Raw genomic sequence first — 19,279 nt, 5'->3', positions numbered from 1 at the left:
TCGGGCTTCACACAACCCGAGTGCAGCCCGAGGCCCCGAGACAAAAAACTCAACATTATCTGCTTTAGAAACACCCGATGTGGGCCTCAGGCCCCGAACAAGAACCTACGGGTCCCGCGTTTGCCCCGAGCGGGGCAGCAGCTCTGGGATTTCTCCCGGTGACACAGCCCGGGTTAAAGGCCACCATCTTGAAAGGCTCAGTCTGGAGCAGCCCCCTTGGGCACGAACCAGGAGGAGAGAAGGTTGTGAATTTTTATCCTGGACCCACAGTGATGGCTTTTATAAACTCCTTTTACAGGCTGTGAGCAGGCTGTGAGAAAGGCAGGATTTACAAACGGGATACTCAAATCAAACATCACATCAAGATCTGACAGAGTCACTCGGTTCATTATTAGGACCTGAATATCATCGGCCTTTGAATGTGGAAGGAGAAATATTCGTCTTTTCTGTCTGTGGGAAAAGATTTCAAACATCAGTGTGACTGGAACAGCACCGAGGCACACACACCCGTGGAAAAATATGGCTGAGGGGTGACCTAATAGAGGTCTTTAAAAGTATGAAAGGTTTCGATAGAGTGGATACAGAGAGAATGTTTACACTTGTGGGGAAGAGCATAACTAGGGAGGGACCATTAATATAAGATATTCACCAAGAAATCCAATAGAGAATTCAGAAGAAAATTCTTTATGCAAAGAGTGGTGAGAATGTGGAACTCGCTACCACAGGGAGTGGTTAAAGCGAATAATATAGATGCATTAAAGGGGAGGCTAGAGAAGAATATTGGGGAGAAGGGAATAGAGGGTTATGCTGATAGATTTAAATGAGGAAACATGGGGGAGGCTCGAGTGGAGCATAAACACCGGAATGGACTGTCTGGGCCGAATGGCCTGTTTCTGTGCCGTTTATCCTATGTAACGTAATCGTATGTAATGTAATGAAATTATATGGCAGTTTCTGTATAACAATCCCTAATTATAGTTCTGTTTCTGTTCCAACTATAATGGCAGTTTAATATCGCTTGATTTATACAGTAGATGACAATGAATGAGTGTCTCTTGCATGAAGGCAAAATCTGTCAAAGAAATCACAAAGAGATCTGAAAGGGTGGTTGAAGTGCAAGAGATTTCATTTGTCAGGCTTTTGGAACTCAGCCCGTGAGCTGGATTATTCTGGGAAGCATTACGATTAAACATTGAGGGACTTTGCGTCTCACTGAAAGGAGACAAGCATCCAGACGGGGTCGCTCCATTTCAGGCTTTTAGCTTTGAAACTCAAACGTCATCCGGAATTTTAATTTGGAACTGGTTTGGGAGGGTGGGGGGAGCTGGAAAGCGGCTGGGAAACCCAGGAGAACGGGCTTTTCCTCAGGGCCTGATTAGCATTTCAAACCACGGATTTCCGCCCTCATCCAGCCAGATGGAGACGCTGGCCAGCTGACGGGTGTGTAGGCCTGCGGCATTAGGCTGCAGAGAAGAGGGAGGTAAGGCTGGTGGGGGGTCGAATGCCTCGGGGAGGGGGGGGGGGGATGCTGTCTAATCACGGGGGGCGGTGGGGGGGTTGGCAAGGCAACCTCCTGCGTCCAGCAGTTCCCGCCTCTCTTTAGCTGGCAGGTTTCCCAAAGCCTGGGAAACCCAACCAGCCAGAGTTAAATTTGAAGTGGGGGATCACCAGGAGGCATGGAGCCTCATTATAATATTTAAGTGTGGACCTGCCTCCTGGAATCGGATTGGCTGCCCATCCCCGATAAAACCTGAAGTGGGTGGGTTGGCCTCGCGATTCAGTTTTTTTTTAACACTTTAACCTCTCAGTCGAAACTAACTCACCTGTTTTGGGGGTTAAAATTCCCTCCATTGTCTTTTTTTAGTAAAATGGCTGCATTTCCTCATCATATCCGCATATCATCATATCCGCTGCATAACTAAAACCGCCTATTTCAAACTCTGTAACATCGCCCGTCTCCGCCCCTGCCTCAGTTCATCTGCTGCTGAAACCCTCATCCATGACTTTGTTATCTCTAGACTTGACTACTCCAACGCACTCCTGGCTGGCCTCCCACATTATACCCTACAACGCCTCGATTTCAAAATTCTTATCCTTGTTTTCAACTCCCTCCATGGCCTCCCTATCTCTGTAATCTCCTTCAGCCTCAAGCCATTCTCCACCCCCCCACCCTCCCACCAGCCTGAGATGTCTGCGCTCCTCAAATTCTAACCTTTTGAGCATCCCTGATTATAATCGCTCAACCATCGGTGGACGTGCCTTCAGCTGCCTAGGCCCCAAGCTCTGGAACTCCCTCCCTAAACCTCTCCATCTCCTTACCTCTCTTTCCTTCTTTAAGACACTCCTTAAAACCTACCTCTTTGACCAAACCTTTGGTCATCTGCCGTAATTTCTTCTCAAGTGGCTCAGTGTCAAATTTATTTATTTTGTCTTAAAACACTCATGTGAAGCGTCTTGGGATGTTTTGCTATGTTAAAGGTGCTATATAAATACAAGTTGTTGTTGTTGTAAATGGAAGTGAAGTAAAATAAAGCCATTGATTGATTTTCAGAAACCTTTCCAAAATTAGGAATATAAGGATTATTATCCTGAATGGTACATCAGCTTTGTAAAAACCACTGTTGATAATGATAATGCACTTTCAGGTGCTCAGCCCAGCTGAAAATGTTCCGATATTATTTATGTGCTCCATCTTTTCTTTTACGAACATTCATCCTTTGATGGGCTCTATTTATCCACATGGAACAAAGCAGACCATTTTAAGGGCTGCCTTCGATAGATTGAGCCTTTTTATGTCTTTATTTTTGACACAGTGGATATAACCCCCACGTTAAACATTCACACCCTCCACCTCCGGCACACCGTAGTTGCAGTGTGTACTATCTACAAGATGCACTGCAGCAACTCACCAAGGATTCTTCGCCAGCACCTCCCAAACCCACGACCTATACCACCTAGAAGGACAAGGGCAGCAGGTGCGTGGAAACACCACCATCTCTAAGTTCCCTTCCAAGTCACTCACCATCCTGACTTAGAAATATGTCGCCGTTCCTTCATCGTCGCTGGGTCAAAATCCTGGAACATGTTCCCACCACTGGTGGCGCTGTAGCACCGAAGCCTCTTGGCCTGTACCGCAGAGAAACTTGTATGCTTCAACCCAACCTACAGCCGCAATTTCGCCAACTATGGCGGGTCTGTGACGGCCGGGGTCAGTGGTGGGTTGTGACCCTGCTCCTGGCTCCAACCCTCATTGTGAAAAGAATCCTTCCTGGATGCACCATTGTTCATTGTTCATAGGTTAATATGTAACCTTTGGGCTGCTGATCGAGGGCCGTGCAGCTCTTTGTCGGCTGGCACGGACACGATGGGCCGAAATGGCCTCCTTCTGCGCTGTAAATTTCTATGTTTCTCTGTTAATCCCGGCCTGTGAGGTTCCCGGCCAATTAAAAGGAAGCGGGTCTGATGACATCATTTGATGATGAATCATGAAAGGGATCATGGCCACATTGATTTTGACAGTTGTTCTGTCAGTGTTCTACAGCATACAGGTGCTGCAGGCACTGACAAGCACTGCACAAAGATGCACGGCTGCACCCAGGTTCTCCCATCCCTTCTCCAACTGTTTATGGAGTCACAGCACGCAAGGAGGTTCTCCTCCCTTTCAATAGACAGAAGAGACCTCCCCAGTACACCAATGCAGCCTGGTTGCACATTGCACAGGAGGGCACAAGCAGGGATGTTGTCAGGAGCACCAGGCTGCACTGGCACAAACTTTGCAATGATCTCAGTAGATCAAGAAACGTTACTGCAAAGCCACACTCACCCTCATCCTGCTCTGCTACTCATCACATCCCCATCACTCTGCCTTCCCTACCCTACTCGTGGACATCCTTACTCACACCTACTTACCATCCCTCTCTTTCTCTATCTACATTATCAGTTCCCCATCTCACTAGCCACACCTCATGCTCACCCTCATTCTAGTGCAATCGTACCAACTAACAACTCACAAGGATTGGCACTTGGGTCTTTTAGCCAATGTTCATGTAGAGTTTCTGCTAATGTGTTGTCAAACATAGAAATTTTTATTTTGAACACTTTGCATTCTTGGACAGATTTGTGTGCACCTTTGGAAGTGGCTTAGTGAGTTGTAGTGAATGGTGAGACATAACGGTACCCCCCGCAATGATGATGAGTGTGAAAGGAATGGCTTGGGCATCATAGGGATGATTTATGGTGTTGGTGTGGGGTGGTGCCAACCTGATGCATCATGAGGCAGCCAGGGTGTAGAGCGTCAAATGAAATAAATCTGGCCCTGGCATCCAAGGCAGCAATGTGGTTGGGTGCTGATGCCCTGTATCCTGTGCAGCTTCAGATGATTGTGTAGAGGTTTGGTGTTGTTGTTAGTGATGCTGGCATGTTTACTGATGTTGGTGTTCGGGCTAATCGCGGTGGGATTCTGAGGACCAAGGTGAGATTTTCTCAATGGCACTGATGCTGCTGGAACAGATGGCAGCTGAAGTTGAGATGACAGAAGCGATCTGCCGATGGTGAGAGAGGTTGCTCCAAGGAGGTGACTGAATAGAGAGTTCATTGCAAATACTTCCAACCTGCATACAGCTCAAAAGTGTCTTCCAAATCCTGAAGGCTTCAACTTCTGACATTGGAAAGTGAACAGCTGTGAAATGGTAGCTTTGAAACCAGTTCTGCAGCTGTCAACTAATCAAAGCAAAGGAAAGTCATTGAGAGCCCAATGCACTTGCCTGATGAGTTCCCCGAGGGACGTAAACCTCATAACAAACTTGGAAAAATGTTAAGTGCCTGGTAAAATCCATTTTAAATACCTTTAAAGTACCTCTTCATGATGTTAATTGGCTGGCCCACCGCCTGCTGTCGGGTCTGTGAACCGCAGACAGACCCGGCGCTTTGGAAACTGACACGAAAGCGGGTTTAGAGTGGAATCCCATCGCTCTGTCAATCAGGGCCATTTTGGCAGCGGGCCCGCCTCCAAAGCTGCAATCGCAGGGCTGGGAAGATTCCGACCTACTTCTCTGCTTCTCAGGTTGCCCTGAGTTCTGCAATAATAGATCAACTAACTAGAAATTATCTACGTATTATATTAAAATGACAGAATACATGACTTTAAAATGGGGATTGAATTGTGGCTGGTCCAATTATTCCCCACCCTTTAACAATGAAGACCATCAAGCGATTCACCACCCATGAAGTATTTTTGAAGTTTAGGCACTTATGAACTGTGGGAAAGGTGGCAGCAAAGTTACACACAGCAAGGTCCCACAAACAGCAATGAGATAAATGACCGAGGCGTACGAAAGCATGGGCCTTACACTAAACATCTGTAAGACAAAGTTCCTCCACCAACCTAACCCCACCACACAGCACTGCCCCCCGGTCATCAAAATCCACGACGCTGACCTGGACAAAGTGGACCATTTTCCATCCCTCGGGAACCTGCTATTAGCAAGGGCAGACATCGATGACGAGGTCTATCATCGCCTCCAGTGTGCCAGCGCAGCCTTCGGTTGCCTAACGAAGAGAGTTTGAAGATCAGGACCTCAAATCTGGCACCAAGCTTATGGTCTACAGGGCAGTAGTGATACCCGCCCTCCTATATGGCTCAGAGATGTGGACCATATACAGTCGACACCTCAAATCTCTGGAGAAGTACCATCAGCACTGCCTCCGCAAATCCTACAAATCCACTGGGAGGATAGACGCACCAACATCAGTGTTCTCGCTCAGGCCAACATCCCCAGCATCGAAGCACTGACCACACTCGACCAGCTCTGTTGGGTGGGCCACATTGTTCACATGCCTGACACAAGACTCCCAAAGCAAGCGCTCTATTTGGAACTACTATATGGCAAGCGAGCCCCAGGTGGGCAGAGGAAACATTTCAAGGACACCCTCAAAGCCTCCTTGATAAAGTGCAACATCCCCACTGGCACCTGGGAATCCCTGGCACAAGACCGCCCTGAGTGGAGGAAGAGCATCCGGGAGGGCGCTGTGTATCTCGAGTCTCGTCGCCGAGAGCATGCAGAAACCAAGCACAGACAGTGGAAGGAGCGTGCGGCAAACCAGACTCCCCACCCACCCCTTCCTTCAACCACTGTCTGTCCCACCTGTGACAGAGACTGTAATTCCCATATTGCACTGTTCAGTCACCTGAGAACTCACTTTTAGAGTGGAAGCAAGTCTTCCTCGATTTCGAGGGTCTGCCTATGATGATGATGACCAGATAACCTGTTTTAGTGATGGGTTGGTTCAGGGATAAATGTTGGCCAGGACATTTGGAATACTCTCCTGCTCATCTTTGAAAAGTGCTGTGGTATCTTTTACGGCCACTGGCGGGGTAGACGAGGCCTCGGTTTAACCTCTCATCCATAATAGTACTTGTTGCATCTTGAAAACATATCTATTTGTAGTGAAAAAATTAGATTCATGTCAAACCCGCTGCATTGTTGCTGTTGTATTGTCTTCTCTACTTGTATACCTTAACTGGATCCAAAGTGAAAAAACATAAATGAACCCTAGGACAATGGATTCCACTTTTCAGTTCTTCTATTGCAATGTTCTGTCCAATGTTACCTTTTTGCTGTTGCATCAATTCTTATGAACATACGAACAGATGAAAATGATGAGCAGGAAAAGGCCAGCTGGTCCATCAAACCTACCCCACACCACGATGACTCGATAATCATGGCTAAACGCTCCTCTCCCACCATCCCCCCCCTCCCCTGCCTCAGTCAGGAACTGTTCCAGCTTCCTCTTGAAGGGTTACAGAGAGCCCGCACCCACCACACCAGCCGGCAACACATTCCCGAGGCCCACTGCTCTCTGGGAAAAGAATATCTGCACAAAATTCAGTCTATTTCTATATTTACAGAGTTTAAACTCATGTCCCGTGGTCCTCCCCAATCTATCAAACTGAACACTGTCCAGCCCTTTCATTATTTTATATATATCTGCAAGTGATCAGGAAGGCCAATGGAATCTTAGCCTTTATTGCAAAGGGGATGGAGTATAAAAGCAGGGAAGTCTTGCTACAGTTATACAGGGTATTGGAATACTGTGTACAGATTTGGTTTCTATTTTTAACAAAGGATATACTTGCTTTGGAGACAGTTCAGGGAAGGTTCACTAGGTTGATTCCAAAGATGAGAGGGTTGACTTATGAGGAAAGGTTGAGTAGATTGGGCCTCTACTCATTGAAATTCAGAAGAATGAGAGGTGATCTTATCGAAACGTATAAGATTATGAGGGGGCTTGACAAGGTGGATGCAGAGAGGATGTTTCCACTGATAGGGGAGACTAGAACTAGGGGACATAATCTTAGAATAAAGGGCTGCCCATCTAAAACTGAGATGAGGAGGAATCTCTTCTCTCAGAGTGTTGTAAATCTGTGGAATTTGCTGCCTCAGAGAGCTGTGGAAGCTGGGACATTGAATAAGTTTAAGACAGAGATAGACAGTTTCTTAACCGATAAGGGAATAAGAGGTTATGGGGAGCAGACAGGGAAATGGAACTGAGTTCATGATCGGATCAGCCATGATCTTATGAAATGGCGGAGAAGGCTCGAGGGGCCGCATGGCCTACTCCTGTTCCTATTTCTTATGTTCTTATGTATCTATCAGATCGCCTTGAAGTCTACGCTGCTCGAAAGTAAATAGACTCATTAGATCCCTATTTCCAAATTGAGTGTCACTGTCAATTGCTGTCACCACCACATCTGACACTGACTGTTCAAGCATTCACACTTTATCGTGACAGTTCAATATGATACAAATATTCCCAACTCCACCCAGATTCATGGTGTCATCACAATCTCCACAAAGCTGTAGCTACACAAAGAAAAAGTGACTGAATTATTATATTGGGATTAATTCCAAGCCAATAATTTTTAACTTTTTACAAAATACTTCCATTTCTTTGTTACTTCCTTCTGTTAGATCTTCACTAGAGAAGAAGATGCTGACAATGTAACAACAAGGGAGGAGGCAGTAGTGATATTGGATAGAATAAAAATAGATAGAGAAGGTATTGATACACCAGGTCACCGGTTTCTATACAGCTCACTGCAGTATTTTATATAATTCTGTGCAGAGCAAACAAACATTTCCAACAAACTGAGAGTCCTTCACATAATCCATGACAGGTAGCACAGCAAAATTGAAATGAAGAGATTGAAAGGCAGAAGATGAGCTGTTCTTTTATATTCCAGGGTCTGTTTTGATGTATTATCCTGGGCAATGTCCCCCCCGGCCAAGGATAATTTGTTTGCAATACTTCAGGAAGTCTTAGATTTTCACTAACTGAACCATTTTAAAAACTATAAACTCTTTCAATAAGAAAATATGTTTGGCTTCTTGAAATACAGAGGATATTCAAAAAAAAGCAATGCAGCTGAGGGGATTTAAATATTTCCTGATGATGTTTTATAGCTCACATTATTACACAGAAACAGGCCATTTGGCTGAACAAGTCGATGCCAATATTTATGCTCCACATGAGCCTCCACCCACCCTACTTCATCTCACCCCATCAGCATATCCTTCAGTTCCTATCTCCCTCATGTGTTTATCTAGCTTCCCCTTAAATGCATCTATTCTATTCGCCTCAACCACTCCACGTGGTAACGAGTTCCACATTCTCAGCACCGTTAAGTACACGAGTGACTTTGACTTACCGCACTGTGATTGAAGTCAGCTGGCCAGCAATAATTCTTTGATTGGCAGATGCCACCAGTGCCTTTTGGGACCAACCACATCCAAGTTTTACTGTAGGTTTTCCATCAAGGAGAAACAGATGCAGGAATTGGCTTCCAAAATTTTCTTCTGTGCCTAGAAATGCAATCGGTTCGTTATTAATGTTTTAAAAAAAAGTAAATCTTTGTTATGCAGATACTGAAATGAAGCGATAACGCCCATGTTTTAAAATGAAGCGATAACGCCCATGTTTTAAAGTGCAAATACCCTGCTTGTGAAGGGTCACACTTTGACAACGCAGCACTACTGTTAGCGTTAGTGTTTTCTCAGAAGAATCACTCAACACTCAGAGTCGGTTCCAATGCTGATGCGGCCTTTATTACGCTTAGCGGGGAGGAAATCACAAGACTGAGTCCAGGCTTCTCTCCCCAGAACAAAGGGTTACATTCACTTTTATATGTTTCACAACAGTTACAAACAGTTTACTACAGTTACACAGCCCATCACGGCTGGACACAAGCCAATCACAACGATTATAGATTGCCTATAGGTTCTTTTAACCCAATAGAATTCCCCTTATGTCTCAGGAAGCATGTGTTCGTCTCTTGTCAGCTTGGGCTGATTGATATAGGTTCTCTCACTAGTTCTTTCTTCTTGGAGAAATAATTGGTTTATAACCTTGTTTACAGGAGATGGGTTCTCTTATCTCTTTCTTCCTGGGGAATTAATTGGTTTATGGCCTTGAATACGGGAGATGGGTTCTCTCCTCATTATTCTTATCCTGCATCCAAGGCATTCCTATAGTGGGCCTCACAGGGTTATTGCTCCGTCATTGAACATTCAACAGTTCACAGCTTGACTACCTGATTTCCCATCATGCCTGGGCAGCCATTTTATGTGTGGCCACTTTAAACTTATATGCGTTTAGATATATCTAGCAGGTGCCTAATGCCTAGTATTCTGGTATATTCTAAAGGTGCCTACCACCTACAACAACTACTCATTCAACTCCAAAAGTATCTCATTGCAAAGCACACCGAGATGTTTCAATGAGATAAGGCGTGGCAGAAATCGAAGTATTACTATTACACTGGATAATACAGGATATTCTGCACTTGGAGTACAAATTCCCCAAATCTACTCTGGTATGTAGAACCGACTCCAACCCTTTTTAGTCAATTAAAGCACATGGCCACCCGATTTTACAGCAGCTATGTAACTGTAGCAGCGACACCAATACATAGCATCTCCCAGATAAATAATCACTACATTATGCCAATACCCTTAGCACACTGGCCATTCACCTGCAGGGCCTAGTTGTCAATTGAGCCCACCTGACCTTCTCTATATGGTTGCACAAGTCTGACATGAAATGAAATGAGGGACACTCCATCTATTTCTCGGCACAAACCCAGAACACAAAAGCTCCTCGAATTTGACACCAATTAGCACTAACTCAGCAACCTCAGTCACGGGCCACAGAATGGCTTGCGTGGGATGTTTAAAAATGTGGCACTGGTATAACAGAGTCTGAGCTTTGGGCTGAGGCCCATTAGTGGAACAGTGTAAAGGGGGCTGCAGCCCATCTCTTACTGTGCCATACCTGACCCAGGAGGGCTCGCTGTTGACACTGAGTACTTGAAATGGAAAAGTGTTTCATTGCCCAGCATTAAAGCCCCTCAGTATTTAAAAAAAAAAATGCTGAAAACAAAATCATTAGTGTGCAGTATTTATCAACACACCAAGATTACACCAACAACAACTGGTATTTATATAGCGCCTTTAACATAGTAAAATGTCAAAGGCGCTTCGCGTGAGTGTTATAAGTAAAAAAAAAAATAATTTGACACCAAGCCACATTAGAAGAAATTACAGTAGGTGCTTGGTTAAAGACGTGGGTTTTAAGGAGCGTCTTAAAGGAGGAAAGAGAGGTAGAGAGAGGCGGAGAGGTTTATGGAGGGAGTTCCAGAGCTTGGGGTCCAAGCAGCTGAAGGCACGGCCACCGATGGTTGAGCAGTTATAATCAGGGATGCTCAAAAGGTCAGAATTTGAGGAGCGCAGACATTTCGGGGAGATTATGAGGCTGAAGGAGATTACAGACCTAGGGAGGGGCAAGGCCATGGAGAGATTTGAAAACAAGGATAAGACTTTTGAAATGGAAGCTTGCTTAACCGGGAGCCAATGTAGGTCAGCGAGCACAGGAGTGATGGGTGAACGGGACTTACTTAGTGCGAGTTTGGACATGGGCTGCCAAATTTTGGATGACCTCAAGTTTACGTAGGGTAAAATGCAGGAGGCCAGCCAGGAGTAGTCAAGTCGAGAGATAACAAAGGCATGAATAAGGGTTTCAACAGCAGATGAACTGAGGCAAGGGGCGGAGACGGCCAATGTTACTGAGGTGGAAATAAGCGGTTTTAGATACGCTACGGATACATGGCCGGAAGCTCATTTCAGGGTCAAAGATGACGTCTAGATTGCGAACAGTCTGGTTCAGCCTCAGACAGATGCTAGGGAGAGGGATGGAGTCGGTGGCTGTGGAACGCAGTTTGTGGCGGGGACCGATGACAAGTACAGTGAATGATGCATGCATGAGCTGTGACAAAGCAGATAAATTCACTAAGTCCCAGTGAGTTAACACAGGAACTGGAGTGGGCCATTCAGCCCCTCGAGCTGATGCTGCCATTCAATTAGATCACGGCTGATCTGTATCTTAACATCATTTACACACCTTGGTTCCGTAACCCTTAATACTCTTGCCGAAAAAAAATCCATCAATATCAGTTCTGAGATTTTCATTTGACCCCCAGCCTCGTCAGCTTTTTGGAGGAAAGAGTTCCAGATTTTCACTACCCTTTGTGTGAAGAAGTGCTTCCTGACATCACCACTGAACGGCCTAGCTCTAATTTTAAAGTTATGCCCCCTTGTTCCAGGCTCCCCCCACCAGAGGAAATAGTTTCTCTCTATCTACCCTATCAACTGCTTTAATTATTGGCGAGTACAGTAACATATCAATGTTCTTTAGGGAAGGAAATCTGCCGTACTTCCTGGCCTGGTCCATATGTGAGTCTCGACCCACAGCAATGTGGTTGAGTTTTAACTGTCCTCTGAAATAGTCGAGCAAGCCACTTAGTTGTATCAAAACCACTCCAAAAAAGTCACCCCACAGACTGCAGCGGTTCAAAGCGCCGGCTCACCCACGACTTCTCAAGGGCAATTATAGATGGGCAATAAATACTGGCCTTGCCAGCCATGCCCCCATCGCATGTATGAATGAAGGCCCAACTGGTCTATGCTGGCATTTATGTTCCAAATGTTCACATCTTCTATAGCAACCTGTCCTCAATATTTAACCCTTATAATGTTGTTATTTCATAACAAATCACTTGCCAATACATCTGATGAAAGGTCATCGACCTGAAATGTTGGCTGGAATTTTCCCTTAAAGAAAACAGGTGGGTTTGGAGCATGGGGGCAGTTAAAATGATAAAAATGGGATTCCTGACCTGATCTTGTCTTCATTTCCAGTTTTGCCGGAGTTGCGGGTGGGCGTGGGGATGGGCTTCGGGCAACTAACTGGCTCCCAGAAGGTGTTACCTCAATTTAAATCTTGTAATGAAGTTGTCGGCCTCTATTTCCCCATCCATTTGGAATTTAATTGTCTGGGGACGGGTTTCACTCAATTCGTGAAACCTGGCAGTGAAACAGAGGCGGGGACTGCTGGATCTAGGAGGTAAGTGGCTTTATACCGACCTCCTGGATCCAGGGTCCCGACCATACCCAGCCCCCAACGCTCGGAGAACCCACCACAAGACCTGCGATCGCCATCCCAGACATTCCCCCGCCACCCCCTCAACTATGATGATGAGGCCAGCCACGATCTCCCGGTGACCAGCCCTGATCCTCCAGCACCCTCTGCTCATCCTACCCCAATCCCTGGCCTCCCCCCACTTCCCCCCCTCACGATCCCCGATCCCCGCTTGCCTGCCGATCCCCAATTCCGTGATCCCCGACCTCCACTATCTCCGACCAACCCCTGCCGATCCTTCACTCCGCCCCACCCCGCTCCCGATTCCTGAACCCTCCCCCATACTGACTGCTGACACTCCTGCCATTTGCCGACCCCCCCCCACTCTCCCACGAACCGACCCCTCGCAACTGAGGCCTACCCGCCCGCAGCCAGCCGGCCTCTCAAGCTGGCTGGCTGCAGGCGGGAAACCGAGGCCTCACCTTCAAATTCGGCCCTGCCGGTAAAGTTAGCGGGGCCTGCGGGGTTTCCCACCCGGCTCGGAGGCCCCGACCCCGACCCCGACCCGCCTTCCCGAAGAACATTCCAGCCGTTAACTCTGCTTCTCTTTCCACAGATGCTGCTGAGTGTTTACCAGCATTTTCCATTTTTATTTCAGCACAACACAACGGAACTGACTTAATTTCAAAATCAGTGGCTATCTGAATGGAAGGGGGCATATATTACTTTGATAAAAAAATGAAAAATGCAAGCAGTTTAAGGGCAGAAACAGACCATTCGGCCCAACAGGTCTGTGCCAGTATTAATGCTCCACACGAGCCTCCTCCCACCCCACTTCATCGCACTCAGTATATCATGGATGTAAGAGATTACTCTTGAACACTGAATAGAATGTTTAGGTAAATACATGCACCATCTAATTTGTTGGTTTGAATTCCCATTCTCTAGTTACAATTAGCAATGCTAACTTTATTAACTGAGACCAAAGCAACCTATCGATGGAGGTGGAAAGTATTTGCAACTTTCGGGGCTGAGGTGGTGATGGGGGTGCGGGGAGAGGGTTGGATGTGGGTGGTAGGGAAGAGGCTCTGAAGGAAGGAAGTGATGAATTCATTTGGCGGTTAACCTGTGACATGGTATAATGAAGCTCACAGCGTGAATGCTTCTATCCTCCAACATCCAGCACTTGATTGATAGGAAAATTAAACGTCAACTGGGATTGTTTGCAAGGTAATAACATGATGAAAGGCCTGTCAGAGTTAAGTGTGATTGTCTACTTTTCCCCTTGCAGACAGAAAGATAATTGCTGCATGTCAGTGCACTCCACTATTTGCTTTGATGCCTGGGTTCCTTCCAGTGGCAAAGGATTGCCTTCATTAGAGCCATAAGTTCGCTTGCTTACTGGAGTGTGACCTCAATGGAGAAAATGCTCCAAGCATTGCAACCACTGATATCCAGGGTATATTTATTTAACTGATGCCAATCAAACTTCTGACGTGCCAACCCAAACCGCCTCTGAACTTCAGGCATCAAGGACGCCAACAACAGCCAATAACTCCCCCAGAAAATGTCAAAGCTATAATCAGCACCGTACACTTGCGTCAGACGAAGGTGTGCACAAATTGCAATATTTCTCAATATTTCTTTCCGTTTCTTCACTTTATTTTGTTTCCACTTGTCCAGAAAAGTTTTCAAGTAACCAGAGCCAAACATAACTGGAAGGGAGCTCAGGTTGGAAAATGGAGGCTAGAGTGCTGGCACATGCTGCCTGTGCGTACAGTTCCCTCTGGAGGTGCAAGATCATGGAATTATCTTTAACATGTGGGGAATAATTACGGGATCTCATTATATTTTGAATGATATAGACAGGTTTAATATTTCTTTCGACTTAATTTTGTCTGAAAAATCGAACAGGCTGCGGCTTGTTTGCTCCAGAAAAGAAAAGACTGAGGGGGTGACATGATTGGGGCCTTCATCTTATGAAAGGGTTTTATAGGGTCGATGTAGATACAATAATCACCAATAAATCCAATAGGGAATTCAGCAGAAACTTCTTCATCTAGAGAGTAGTTAGAATGTGGAACTCACTACCACATGGAGTGAATAAGGTGTATAGCATAGATGCAATTAAGGGGAAGTTAGATAAGTACATGAGGGAGAAAAGAATAGGATATGTTGATAGGGTTAGATGAAGAGAGATGGCATAGATTTGATGGGCCGAATGACCTGTTTCTGTGGTGTACATTCTACAAAACTCTATATATAACATTTAGGCAATAATTGTGGGATCCTGTTATATTTTGAATCATATGGACAGAAATGTTTCCATTTAATTTTGTCTGAGTTAGCAATGTCTCAAATACTCCTACATTACAACAGTGACTGCTCTCCAAAAGTACCTCATTGGCTGTAAAGCGCTTTCAGACATCCAGCGGTTGTGAAAGGCGTTTATAGAAATCCAAGTCTTTTTGTTCTTTTTTCCTCAATGAAATACTGCAAGTTTGATACAACATCAACCTTTGCATGCTCTCCTGTAGCATAGAGACCACTCAACTTTGAGATTTTGTCTGTCTATATCTTGTGACGTAGTTTCCTCATGACCTCTCCAGTTTTGATGAAGGGTTACACCATGTCCGGCAAGGGTATTAAGGGTTACGGAACCAAGGCGGGTAGATAGAGTTAAGATGCAGATCAGCCATGATCTAATTGAATGACGGAGCAGGCTCAAGTGTCTACTCCTGTTCCAATAAAAGTCGCCTTATAAATGCAGGTTTTCTTTCTTTCTGTGTGTGGAAGAGCAGCTTTGATTGATGTTACCTCCAATTTTGCCACCTTTCTTTCATAGGGTTTAACTTTTGTGTTCTCTCTCCAGATGCTGACTAACCCGCAGCAGTTTCTGGGTTTGTTTTCTAATTGCAAAACCGACAGCTTCTCCTCTATGACATCTCCTAACAGTGTGACCAGGGCTTGACACTTTCAATGTGAAGAATCTCGGTTGAAGACACTAATCCCACTAATCTGTAGCACAGCAGATCAGTTCCGCTATGCCGTGATGCCGTGGCAAATTGTTACAAATGGTTAGTTCTCACAATGTAGGCACCGTAATCTTAAATCCTGAACATCCGCAACCTTCAGAAAATAAGCCGTCCTCTTTCAATTCTGTCAACACATGCCACTTGAAACAATTAGCACATTTAAACAATGTCTGACAAATGCGAATGTTAGCTTGCACTGTACACCCACCATCTGTATTTACTGCCACCCCCAATTCACCGACACCTGGGCAAGTCATTAATCTTGGTTTCCCTCGAGGTGAGAGACAAGAGAATTTAGCACAAAGCCACATCGGTCTGCCACTGGCACGTGATGTACACACATCCGAATCAGCACCTCGATACCGAAGACATGCTTTGTTGCTGGGATGTGCAGACCTCATCATTGGATGGAAGACTGAGAGATGTGAGTCAGATTTGAAACAAATATCAAAGGCACCAGATAAAGAGCAAGTTCTCTGTATTGAAAGAGAAGTGCAGGACAACAGTCCATGCTTTAAAAATTGGCTGCGATGAAAACAAGACTGAAAGAGGAACTTGTTCTCATGCAGTGATGCCGATTCAATGAATAAACTATCATCTAATTCAGTTGATTGAGTGTCTGCTTGAAATATACATGAAGTTGGATTGGGGACTCAGATACCTTTAGTGCCAGTTGGTGATTGCCCAAATTTAGCTCAAATTGCAGGTGGGGGCTTGAAATTTGCATCAATAATTTTACCAAAAATGTCAGTGGTTTGAGTGAAAGTTATTTAATGGCCAACTTTTATCATCGGGAGCAAATTAAATTAATCTTCCAAATTCTCCTCCCCAAGTATCTTTCTGCAAATTTTCCTTACCATCGTGGGAGGAGATGTCTGAATGGGTTGCTTCCTGTGTTCCAGCACCAGTGACTAAAGTGCATCTTTTAAAATTCTAACCTGGTAAGTGCAGTACATTGTGGAGAGGGGGGCCTTTGGGCATTCTAGTGATTGGCGTTCGATCGATTGTCATTTGATAGAGAAGCAAACCTACAGCCAAGTTGATTGTATACATTTGTTCATCTCATTTAGTGAGTGAGCAAGATGATGTGCATCCATGTCAATGAGGAAGACCTTTTAAACCATTTGTGTCCATCTGCTTTCCGTGGTATTCCGCAGAAGGGAATATGAGGGCTTTTGGAAGTATCCACCTGTCCAATTCCTAATAAGCTAGCGGGCAGGTTCAGTGACCTGCATCAGCCCATCTGCTGCTGAAACCCTCATTCATGCTTTTGTTACCTCCAGACCTGACTATTCCAATGCTCTCCTGGCCAGCCTCCCATTTTTCATCCCCTGTAAACATCGCTTCATCCAAAATTCTGCTGCCTATATTCAGACTTGCACCAAGTCCCATTCACCCCTATGCTCGGTGACCTACATACCACAGGCCCAGCAACACCTCGATTCTAAAATTCTCATTCTTGTGTTGAAAACCCTCAATGGCCTTGTCCCTCCCTATCTCTGAAACCATCTCCAGCTTTACGACCCTCCAAGAACTCTGTGCTCCTCCAATTCTGCCCTCTTATGCAGGCCCGATTTCCTTCATTCATTGGCAACCATGCCTTCAGATGTCCAGGCCCTAAGCTCAAGAATTCCCTCCCTAAACCTCTCAGCCAATCTCTCCTCCTTTCAGATATTCCTTAAAGCCTACCTCTTTGACCAAGCTTTTGGTCACCTGTCCTAATATCTCTTTATGTGGCTCGCTGTCATATTTTGTTTGATAATGCTCCTGGAAAGAATCTTGGGATCTTTTACTACATTAAAGGTGCTCTATGATTCTATGATGACTTCCTCAGTAATGGGAGTCATAGGTTAAACACAAACATACTATAGAAAGGGAAGAGCAGAGATCTGGAAAGAAGCATGCCATCTTAAATGTATAAATGCATAGCTTTATACAGAATAAGAGAATTAATGGAACTAGCAAATGACATTCAATTCAAGTGTATTCCCTCTTCTGCACTCTGTCCAATCCATTTAGTTTCCAGAGGGAAGAACACCATTGACAGATAAACTTTCAAAAAAAGTAAAGCTTTGCAAAAGTTCTTCCTGAATCCCCCAAAACACCCCCTCCACTCCCGCAGCGTAATCACAAATATTGAACCAGCCTTACAACACACACCTAATGATCTGATTTTTTAGCATTGTGGTTCAAGGGGCCCGAAATTGATGGACTCACCGCCCACTGCCGCTGACATTCCGCTTCGGGTCCCGCCCAGTGCCACTTTCGATTTGTGCTGGAGCGGGCGGGAGCGGAGAACCACCGGGAACCGCCCGCTGACGTCAGCGGGCAGCCGAGTGGCATAAGTGAACTCCCGCCCGCTGAGATGCCATATTCATGCGGGCGGGAGTTGGCGCCAGAACGGGGGTGGACCACTGACTGGAGGCTGGTCTGTCCCCGACAGTGAGTATGACGATCTTAATAAAAAAGATTGGTAAACATTTTTAAAATTTTTTTCACAGCGACTTACCTGATTGGGGTCCGCTGAAGGTGTTCCGATGTTTTATTTTTCTTCGCGGGTCTTCGACCCTCCGTGTGCCCGACTCCATCCTCGGCGGCACTTGGGCGGTAAGCGCCCTTGCCGCCGAGATTGGGAGCTCCCGCCGGCTGCCGCCCAGATTGGCAGCGTGAGTTCCTCATTTGCCACCCGCCGCCCTTTGAAGGACCTTTTTGATGAAAACCCTGCCCAAAGCACCGTCAAGTACCTCGGCGGGCAGCGGCGATCCTTTGGGCGGCACTTGGGCAGGCGGGGGCCTTCATCAATTTTGGCCCCAAGGTCTCTGAAGTGCACAAACCATCTTGCCACACATTATTTGATTATCTATGCTGATCTTTATCCTTGTAACCTCTAATCCTATTCTTTAACGGATATCCATCCAGATCTATTCTGAAGAAGTTAAGTGATATTTGAATGCGAATCAAACTTCTCTATGGCTGGTGAGCCAAGAAGTAATTCTGAAATCTACGTGAAAGTTCAACGCCTGTAAAGAGAACAAAAGACTTGCATTTACATTCTGCCTTTCACAACTTCAGGGCCTCTGAAAGTGATTTACAGCCAATGCAGTATTTTTGAAGTCTAGTTCCTGTTGTAATGTAGGAAATGTGTCAACTAATTTGCGCACAAGGTCCCACAAGCAACAATGAGATACTGACCAGGGCACCGGGGGAAAAATCCCTTGCTCTTCTTCAAATAGTGCCATGGAATCTTTTACGTCCACCTGAGAGGGCAGACACCACTGGTTGGACACAACTGAGACAAGCTTGTCCATTAAAAAAAGCAAACCAGGCACTAGGGTTTATTTCTAGAAGGACTGAATTGAAAAATAGTAAAGTTATGCTAAACTTGTATCGAACCTTGGTTAGACCACACTTGGAGTACTGCGTACAATTCTGGTCGCCATATTATGAAAAAGGATATAGAGGCGCTGGAGAAGGTGCAGAGAAGATTTACAAGGATGATACCAGAAATGCGAGGATATACCTATCAGGAAAGGGTGGACAGGCTGTGTCTCTTTTCTCTTGAAAAGAGAAGGCTGAGGGGTGACCTAATTGATGTCTTTAAAATTATGAAAGGTTTTGATAGAGTGGATACATAAGAACATAAGAAATAGGAACAGGAGTAGGCCGTATGGCCCCTCGAGCCTGCTCCGCCATTTAATAAGATCATGGCTGATTAGATCATGGACTCAGCTCCACTTCCCTGCCCACTCCCCATAACCCCTTATCCCCTTATC

The 19,279-nt window shown here is 45.5% G+C and overlaps 1 protein-coding gene across 1 annotated transcript in view; it reads right to left on the bottom strand.

Moving 5' to 3' along the window:
- Window positions 1-19,279, bottom strand: part of LOC139266570 (protein eyes shut homolog) — a 262,566-nt gene that overhangs the window by 175,272 nt on the left and 68,015 nt on the right. Inside the window, exon 5 of the mRNA XM_070884165.1 lies at window positions 8,708-8,861. Coding sequence (XP_070740266.1) covers window positions 8,708-8,861 — 154 coding nt within the window. The remainder of the gene's footprint in view (window positions 1-8,707; window positions 8,862-19,279) is intronic.

The sequence above is a fragment of the Pristiophorus japonicus genome, chromosome 7, assembly GCF_044704955.1.
Source record: "Pristiophorus japonicus isolate sPriJap1 chromosome 7, sPriJap1.hap1, whole genome shotgun sequence".
NCBI classification, from domain to species: Eukaryota; Metazoa; Chordata; class Chondrichthyes; family Pristiophoridae; genus Pristiophorus; species Pristiophorus japonicus.
The sequence above is the reverse complement of the archived record's forward strand: the minus strand, read 5'-3'. Positions and strand labels throughout refer to the sequence as shown.